The sequence below is a fragment of the Salarias fasciatus genome, chromosome 12, assembly GCF_902148845.1.
Source record: "Salarias fasciatus chromosome 12, fSalaFa1.1, whole genome shotgun sequence".
In the NCBI taxonomy this organism is placed as follows: Eukaryota; Metazoa; Chordata; class Actinopteri; order Blenniiformes; family Blenniidae; genus Salarias; species Salarias fasciatus.
Genome location: NC_043756.1, coordinates 19,025,629 through 19,035,138, shown reverse-complemented (window position 1 = coordinate 19,035,138; position 9,510 = coordinate 19,025,629). Strand labels below are relative to the sequence as shown.

General features: G+C 38.6%; 2 protein-coding genes across 3 annotated transcripts; both read right to left on the bottom strand.

Annotated features, from left to right (window-relative positions):
• Positions 1 to 230: 230 nt before the first annotated feature.
• On the bottom strand, positions 231 to 4,386 carry LOC115398469 (gamma-glutamyl hydrolase). Its single transcript, XM_030105242.1, has 9 exons — positions 3,993 to 4,386; positions 3,791 to 3,905; positions 3,420 to 3,470; positions 3,245 to 3,329; positions 2,847 to 2,985; positions 2,425 to 2,531; positions 1,815 to 1,908; positions 1,601 to 1,738; positions 231 to 530 (listed from the first exon to the last, which is right to left on the bottom strand). The coding sequence occupies exons 1-9, from the start codon at positions 4,117 to 4,119 to the stop codon at positions 412 to 414; spliced, it is 975 nt and encodes a 324-aa protein (XP_029961102.1). The 5' UTR covers positions 4,120 to 4,386; the 3' UTR covers positions 231 to 411.
• A 1,463-nt stretch (positions 4,387 to 5,849) lies between these two features.
• On the bottom strand, positions 5,850 to 8,987 carry nmrk1 (nicotinamide riboside kinase 1). Of its 2 annotated transcripts, none has more exons than XM_030105247.1 (8): positions 8,850 to 8,987; positions 8,116 to 8,206; positions 7,981 to 8,029; positions 7,689 to 7,842; positions 7,437 to 7,508; positions 7,210 to 7,316; positions 6,818 to 6,901; positions 5,850 to 6,545 (listed from the first exon to the last, which is right to left on the bottom strand). In XM_030105247.1, exons 1-8 carry the CDS (start codon positions 8,876 to 8,878, stop codon positions 6,535 to 6,537), a joined length of 597 nt encoding a protein of 198 aa, XP_029961107.1. In that variant the 5' UTR covers positions 8,879 to 8,987; the 3' UTR covers positions 5,850 to 6,534. The 2 variants fall into 2 exon arrangements, with proteins under 2 accessions (XP_029961107.1, XP_029961106.1); XM_030105246.1 differs by having other exon boundaries at positions 5,850 to 6,475.
• Between the last annotated feature and the right edge of the window lie 523 nt (positions 8,988 to 9,510).

Here is a 9,510-nt window from a genome sequence, read left to right as displayed (position 1 = left end):
TCGTATTAATTATGTTATTATTATGTGTTGCAGGGTCATCCTTGATATTGGAAGATTTGGTAGATTGGAAAAAAATGCATCAACTGTTGTTTCTCAGTTGCAATACTAATTTTTCTACAACAATTTTTCTTGGGTGAGTCTTCAAGCCTTCAGAGAAGTTAAAAACTCACATACTGCTGTAACAAATGGCCAGCCACTTACAAAATGACACAAAACTAAATGCCTCTGGAAAAATTTATTTAATAAAATCATTCATTTCAGTATAAAAATCATTCATCTGCTTTGATGTGCGTGCAGCAAAAGCTGCATTTCAAGGGCGATCTCTGAGTAAAATCAGCGGGTTACGTAAAACTACACTGTGTGTGAAGTGTTGTGCTACACAGTCAAAATAGACACAGTCAAGGGGGGATTTCAGAAGAAATAGATCTGCTCATATCCTGTGAAGTTCCCAGCATAGATGGGTGTGTAGCTGTAAATCAGCGACGAGGCCTCTTCCTCAGGATTGTCAAACTGATGTAAACTTCTTCTCCCTGAACAAAGCAGAAGTGAGAGGCATGTAATTATTGTAGTTAAGTACGACAAATAACGTCCACTTGGAAATTAAAACAGGAAATACAATCTACAAAACTCCTACTTCTTTTATTTTGATTGTTATTTGTGTTTAGAAAGTACCGGTAGTTCCCTGTTACATAATACAACATATGTGGGGTCTTAAATGTTCAAGACAATAAAGGCTAAAAAGTCTTTTTGTGCTATCATTTTGTTTTAATAGGTCCAGTAGGATAAACTGTAGGTGTCATATTGATTTAGTAGCAATATAAAATAATGAATGTTTGTTATTACAATACCACTGATTGCAGCACCGTATCAACGGAATTACAAAATCTCTAATGGTAGATAATAATTCTCTACGACAAATATATTCATTGTGCAATATTATCTGATCCAGTACAGCAATACGTGCACAAATCCCGGCTTTCAGAACAGTAATAAAATTCACTTTTGCTTGAGATTCTCATAAAGGGGGTAATTAAGGGCCAAAATGAGCATTTAGAAATTATTAAACCAATAAAATTTGATTTCCTTCAATTTTCATATATTTTTTAGAACATCTCAGTTAATGAAACAATCACATGCAACAGCAATGGAGTGTGATCATATTTTTAAATTAGTTTTTTAAAAATATTTATTTGTCTAATTATAGACAGATAAGGGCTCACTGGTTTCGAAAGTCAACTCAGAGACACTTTTGACAGTATATGCTGCTTAAGGTTACTTTAAAAATGTATCACTCTATTAATCACCATCCCATTTTTTCCATTGACATGCTTGCAGATTTCTAATTATTCAGCTTTGTCAGTGTGTGCAGAATGGTCAGTGTGCATGAAATCCTCAGTGGAGTAGCTTTTGAGTGTCAGAAATCTGAGTAAACATTTGTAAATCTATAGTTACACTATCATGAATCATCTCACAATCATGTAGATCCTGTAACCCCAATGATGTTGCACTGTATGAAAGCAAATCCTTGAAGTTAAATAAATAAAACTGAACCATAACATATTTTGGGGGCAGTATTTGATCGTGAGTGTTTTTTTGTTACCTTCATTGACGAAAAACTCAGCCATCCATGACGATAACTGAACAGCGTGGCGTGAATGAGGGAAGTTGAGGTTTGATTTCCACTGGAAACGATTCACTTCAGGATGCCACTGCACGCCGTAGAAGGGATACTTTTTACCTGGTGTGACACAAAGACGTTACAACAACCTTGCTGCACAGCAGTAACTCACTTAGTCTCAGAATGATCTAGTTACCTTCAATTGTTGAGACGAAGTGGGCTCCGTTTTCAGCGACGTTGGTGGACAGGATGGAGAAGAAACTCTGCAGATCCTCGTTTTCCATGAAGGTCTGTGGGAACATTTTTCCCGTCAGTCATCATTGAAATGTTGTTTTTAGTAAAGTACCTTTTATGTTGGATCAGTGAAGCTCATCTTTGCTTTCTGATGTTGAATACATGGTCTAATTATTGTGCTCAGGGATTCCTGCACTGCAATACTGAATGGCTCCAGGTTTGCTTGTAATTCAATTAAACACAACTTAATTTGTGCCGTGTAAAATTAACATAGTGTGAAGCTCATAGAACTGAAATAATGAGATTACTCACATGATGAATCTGGGTTTTTGGCCTGCAGAGGTACCTTAACTTTAATCAACCATTGTTCCATTTACCTTCTATGTTAAATAACAGCAGATTGCACCATTTGGACTCTGCTGAGTTAAAGGTTTCAAAGAGGAAACCCTGGTAATCATGCTTTTCCATGAAGGAATGGCTGAATAATCCATCATGAGGGTCTACACAATACCAAAAATAAAAACCCAAAAGAGGAGAGAGAAAAAAAATGTAGTGTGAGATTTTTGCTGTACCTTCACTTCAACTCCATAGTGGTGAAAATTGCCAGTCAGAGGTTCTTGTGTCACAGCTTTAATGAGATCAGGGGGAACATCTCTGAAGATCCTGCTGGAGTAAGCCTCTGCAAGGTGAAAGAAAATCAGATGTGATTAAGAACCCAGCGGTTTTGTTACGGTCACTACAGGACTGACACAGAGACACAATCACACCAACTCCAGGTGGCAGAGTTGCTGACTAAAATAACACATCTCAAGATTGTGGGAGCACACAGTCACAGAGAACATGCAAACTCCACTCTCAAAGGCCCCTGAGATAAATCATGTTTTCACCCGGTGAGGTGAGACGGCTAACTACCGCTCCTGAAAATTACAACTGTAAACTTGAGGCTGTACTTAAAGATGACACAACGATTCCTGTGAGGAGGTCGGTGACAAACCTGTGGTTAGGTTCAGGGGTAAAGCTATGTTCTCCGCTGTGGTTTCAGTCAGTAGATTTTTACCAGCCACCAGAACAGTGAGGAGCTGCAAGCCCATGCATGTGCCCCAGATTGGGAAGACGTCGCCGGCATCATTGGCCTGGAAAGCACACAGAGTCAGAAATGTAAGATTCATAAGGCTGAAAGTAGCAGCCGGCGTTAACCAATGAATGTCCAGAAAATGAAAGCAATTAATGCAACTTTACTTCAAAAAGAGCTCAAACAGATGTCTGTTAGAGTATTATGAAACTGAAGGCATTTAGTGTGATTAAGTCATTCTTTTTGGTCATGTAACTGGCAAGATAAAAATTTTACATATAAAATTGTGCTCAACATCAAAAACAGTGTTCTGCACTCACCTCCAGAGCCAGCTTGTAAAATAGCTTTGCCACCCTCGCAAAGTCTGAGGTCTCCAAATTCACAGCTCCGCCAATAAGAAGCAGGCTGATGAGAAACAGAAAATGTATTGATTGTGATCACTTCAGGCATAAACACTATTTTATTGCACATTTGTAATGATATGCTGTGGCTCACCCGTTAATCTTCTTGAAGATGTTCTCATATTCGACATCGGTGTGAGTCAGTCTGTGAGAGGAAACAAATTCTCTGTCATTATATAAGTAGCTTCAAGTCAGAGGAAGTGAGCTTCTCCAAGCACAAAACGTCCATAAAGAAGCAGAATAAAGGTCAGGATTACATCCAGGAAACATCATCTAAAGTTACTTTTTAATGATTATAGATGTATAGTTCTGATTTTGTTCACACTATGTTGAAAGAAGTTAATTTTATTACAAATCACAGGACTCCAGTTGGATTGCATGCAGCATTCACCCTCATTTTCTTCTCATTGATCATCGGTCAGGGTCTCATGCATCCTGGTTTGAACCCTGCAGGACTGGACCCACCTGATAGGCATCACTCTGCTGCCCCCAGACTCCAGGTACTTCACATAGGAGGCCGGTATGTAAGTCCTGCCAAACGGCTTCATAACGTCATCCGAAACTATCTGAGTTAAAACACCTGTGGAGTGAAAACACAGCAGCTGTGAGCACTACTTGCAATGAAAACAACACTCCAGATCCACTCCTGCAGGTACGGTTTACTCACCAATCACAGGTCGGTCGTTCACGGCCTGCCGCTGGACTTCGGTCGGCATACTTTTACAGATGCAGAGACAGCAGGCCAAAAACAAAAGCGTCGCAAACCCCATGAAGGCCTGATTTTTTTTTCTCATGAGACTGAGAGGCTCTGAATGCCGTGGATCTCACTTCAGCTGACTTACATAAACCTGCTCTGGTGGAGTATATAGCCAGCCGCCGACAGGGAAGTGAGGGTTGTCCCACTTTGCACATGTGATCACTCCTCTACGACCTGCCGGTCAAATCAGATCACTGCTGAGGTGAGGACAGATTTCTTCATGACAGCTTGGAATTTTTCATGAAATTTTGATCATATGCATTGTGGGAAAAGATGCAGCTGCAAAGATTTGAGGTAAAGAGCGATACAGAACTGAAAGCTGACACAGCACAGTAGAATTTACAGAGCTGTCAGACTGGTTTGAAGTGTGTGACTGTGTGGCTGCTTAAACCTAGGTATGAAAGCATGTATGACACAGCAAAATCTCTTTTATTTCTATTTATAAGCTGTGGTTGCAGTGCACAGAATGAGGGCTAAAACATGTTTTTTTTGTCTCTCTAACTTCAACCAAAACAGCCGTTTGCACATTTTTGCCCATCTAGCAGAAATCAGGTTGTACTCCAAGAATGGAAATTACATCCTATGTTTTAAGGAGAAGTGATGAAGGGAACCTATTCTGCAACAGTAAGTTTTTGGATTGTGTAACAAAAGGAGGTGGATGTCTCAAAATTAAAATCTCACACTCATCTCTTGAGTAACATAGCAAAATTGGCCATTCATTCGATACATGAAAGTCCTAAATGTAGTCGTCTAAATGATAAGACAAACTGAGAGAGATGAAGATCAGGTTGAAATTAAAGGAGCCACACACGTTTTAGTGTAGTTTATTATGGCAGGTGACAGGAGACTGAAGCTCGTCACGTTCCTGATAGCAAATGTTTTGTCTGAATTAACAGGAAGAAGGAAATGGCATTACCTGTGAGCATCACTCACTGTAATGATCTAAAATACAATCAAGCAAGAGAAATGCTCAACTTCCAGCAGCAGTACGAGAGGAAGGGAATTATTAAGTGATGTTTTGGCCACATCTAGTGTTCACGTGGTGCATATTTCCAATTTAATCTGGAGAAAAAAAGAGTCACTGACTTAGAGTCAGGGACACTGGGAGGTTTTTTTCCCCCCCTAAAGCATTCTGCTCTTTAAAAATACATCTCTTAATAAAAAGCATTGTGCTATACGGTTTAGAGAAGCTACTAATTCCGCTCTGCAGCAGTGAAGTTCTTATATTTGTGTGTTTTCTTTGATTATTGTATCTTTCAACACAAGTATGCCCATAATCGTGACATCTACTGAATGTGTAATGAAAACCCAGCCTGCTCTAGCGTATTCAGAAAGGTTGTAATTGAAAAAAAAAGTAAAAAGCGTAAAACATCCTATATGAAAACCAACACAAATAAATAGAGGGAATGAAAAACATGTCTAATCTTTGATTGGTGGAAATGGTTGAGTGAATCTTAGTCAGTTGAAGATTGCTGCACAATTTGAGTGACAGAAGAGCCAGAGTCCCTCCATCCAGACCGACGCACAAGTTGGCACTATTGAGAGCAATAAAACAAAACTTGTCATGTAACCATAAAGATCTTTTAAAGTAATCCATTTTATTTCAAAATTAACAGTGGAACAAAGCAGCTGCCACCGGGGCCTTTTCAGAGTTCTGATAAAAACTTGACCAATGTCTTTCAGACTAAATGGTGGATGAGTCAACTGACTCGTGTTAATATTTCTCAACAACAGGACTGGACGATTTGTGAAATATAACAGTTTATACAGAAGTTGTAGTGTTGAAAAGCTCCAGCTTCATCTTTGATGTGCTTTTTTTTTCCATTCAGCCAGAGAGTTAGATGGAAATGTGAATCCATGTCACAGTTCTGAATAAAGGAGTGAAGTTAGCTGTAAGGCGAAGGAATGTTAAAATTAAACACGGAATATACACAAACATCAGACTCCTCTGTTATTTTATCACAAGGCTGGATATAGATTACTCAATGAAAATAGTTACATCTCATCAAGTGATGATTGTGGTAAAATATTACATTAAATCTTAAATAATCCGCTGAAAGACTAATTTCTCGGTAAATTCTAAATCCTCTGTTCAATACCAGCCAGATGTATTCCCATAAAGTATCTGAAGAGTAATGATCTCTGTGAGGCTCTCAGCCTTGATCTGGTCTACATGAGCAACTTCATGACCCGCACTATCCCGTCGTTCTCATCTGATTACTTTTTAAAGCTCTTAACAGAGGTCAATCAATACTGAAATGTTAGACAAATATAAACATACAAATGATTAACTTATTTTGGTCTTTTTAGTTACACTTTAGTCCAAATATCCACAGGAATCACAGTCGTCTCCAACTCCAATCCAGTCAAACTTCAAACATTCTGACCTTTTTCTGCAGACAAAATTGAAAAATGAAACAAAAAGGATATTACCTTCATATATTAAATCCACTTATGTGGTCACTGTAAGTGAAGAAAGAAAAATAAACCAAGTTTTCTCCTCATGATGGCTACAGGTTCTTAAAACTGGGACACAAAAAGAATAACAAATTTGTCAAAGATATTAAGTTTAAGCACACAAATCTGTGCTAAATCCAAATTATTTTTTCATAACAATTTACCGTAAATATGAAGTATATACATTTCTTTATTCATTTATGAACAAATGAAATTTAGAAACAGGAAAAAAAAACTGATATCTGTTGTCTTGATAGTAATAAAAATGCCCCACTTACCTTTAATTGTCTCTATTTCCTCAATAACATCTTTATACACAACAGCCAACAGCTCTTCTTTTGACTGAAGTCCATCCAGAAAGACTGAAAAAAACAACAAAAACAAACAAACTTACACTTGAAAATCATTGATGATGATATTCAGTATAAACCCTGCTGGTCTGAATGACAACTGCACGGTGGTGTAATGTCAAGTCCATGTTGGCTTTCTGTGTGGAGTTTGCGTGCACACATGCTGAGGATTTTTCCTGGCATTCCAGCCTTGTCCCATAGTTCAAAAACATTTCTGGGTAACTGATGACCCTAAACCCAATAATCCCACTAATAAGGTCAACAGTGCCATTTTCATCATGATCAATGTAAAAGCATGCAGCATTGGACCGGACTCTCACCTATTCCTGGCACCGAGCTCTCCATCTCTCTGCGGTGTTTTAGGTACATTGGCCACACGTGTCCGTCGAAGTATCCAGGAGGATCAGGAGGGTCGTACACCCTGCAACTGTCAAGGAAGAATTCACCGTTCATTCAATGTTTTCCCCTTACAAGAGCTCAAACATAAACAGAAACAAAAGCCATTCATATGAAAGAGAAGATGCGACAGGTAACGTGAAAGACAGACCTTCGTCTTGTTTTGCAGACGTCATATGGTATTTCTATGAAATATCTTTTATCAAACAGTTCGTTCAGAGGCCTGGAAGGATAAAACAAAACAAAAAGAGTCAAAACCTTTCTAAAACTCTTATTCTGTTCAACAGTAACACTGAACACAGACTTCACTCGTGGTAAAAAAGATTGAGATGCAGTTCAATTGTGACTTTCTTGTAAAATAAATAACAAATAAATGCGAGTACATTATTTTTCTTCTTTATACCTGTAGTTGAAGATGAGAAAGCCCTCCACTATGAGCAGATATACGTCGGAGCCGCCTGTGTGCGTCGGGCCCCTGGTCCTCAGGAAAGCTGCAGGATCTTTTCTCCACAAATCCACATCACTCATCATTTGGTCCATGTGGAGCGCACTGAGCACTGAAACAGAGGATTTTGGGTTTTTGTTTTTTTTTTGCTTTCCAGGGAAGAGCATGAAACAAAAGCACAATTTGGACCTGAATTCTGCCTTAAAACACTTTAAAATAGGTAACACACAGGCTCAGGAAGAGTCCTTACTGTCATACTGTTTGAAGCCATTGCTGTCAACTGGTACAACAGAGTCATCCTGACAAAATACACATCTGTGATCACACACACTGTCAGAGCTCATATATGACAGCAGAAAGCAGGTAAACTTTTTAAAATTCAGACCTTAAAGTATGTATCTTGTGCAATAATGCAGCTGTGGGGAATCTGCTGCTTGAGGCTCTCAGAGAGAGTAGTTTTCCCTCCATTGGTCATTCTGAAAGAAAAACAGTGCACATCATGAGCAAATAATTCTCCCCAGGGGTGCTTAAAATATCTCGATTGTGATCTGTGTGTATTCATGCAACAAAAAATGCATTTTCATCAGGTTTCTTTTAAATAAAGAAAAAAACGTATTTTTATAATCAATTCTATGAATAATAAGTTCATTTACTAAAAAGCACAGGTGGCTTCTTCTTTTTTTTGAAGTTATGTTGGGGAAAAGTTGCTGCATTGTAAGAAAACTCAAGCATCCGCGTCATATCAGTTGCCAAAGAATAAGAAAGCATCATGTCTGTTGAGTGGAGATATGAACACGAGGTTTGACTGGACTCTATCACTCCCATCACCTCTCTCAGATCCAAACAGCTCTTATCTCTTATCAGTGCATTTTGCTCCCACATGGCTGTCACGCTCCATTTATGCGACCCCCAACTACACGTTGCATTAAACCTTCCACGCTTATTTACTCCACTGTGTCATATTTGCATATATATATATATATATATATATATATATATATATATATATATATATATATATATATAAAAAGTCAGTTCGAAACAGCATGTAAAAGCAGCGCCAAAATTAATTATGGAGACAGACTTCAAAAAGGAAAAAAAAAAAGTTTTCTCACATACCCTCCAACTCCAACGATGAACGCCCTCATGTCCGCTCTGGTCACACTGCACAAATACCGGGATGAACAACTCCAAGATTTACTGAAGTGCAGAGTTTAGTGAGAAAAGAAAGGCCACATGCAGCTGCATCTGCAGACCTTTACTCTGCTCGTGTTTTTCCGCCACTGCGCCTCACGTGATTGGCTGAACGAGTGACGTCACTGACGACCCTCCCATTCCAGAAAAGATAAACAAACAAAATGAAAACAAAAAAAGAAAGTTTCAGTGGGTGTAGTAACTGCTACTTCTCAGAAATAGTGATGATATTGTGTCTAAATAAGTCGCATTAACATTAGTGTCTGTGTTTGTGGTTGACATTCAGAAACTTGTTTGAACAGGTTGGATTATTGTGAAAGTGTGTTTACAGATTTCAGCAAAAACTCTGTCAGACTGCTGCAGCTCTGCCTGTGTGTCAAATGATCCACTTTAAAAAATTTTCATTCTTGTCAGCAAAGCTTTGAATGCTCTAAATATGAAGCATCCAGACCACCGAGGTTCTCAGGTTTACTGTCATATGGAACAAGGTGAAGCAGTTTTTTGTTCCTTTGCTCCTCACCTGTGGAACAAACTTCCTGAACACCCGAGGACTGCAGACACGCACTTCTTTTAAATCAGGTCTAAA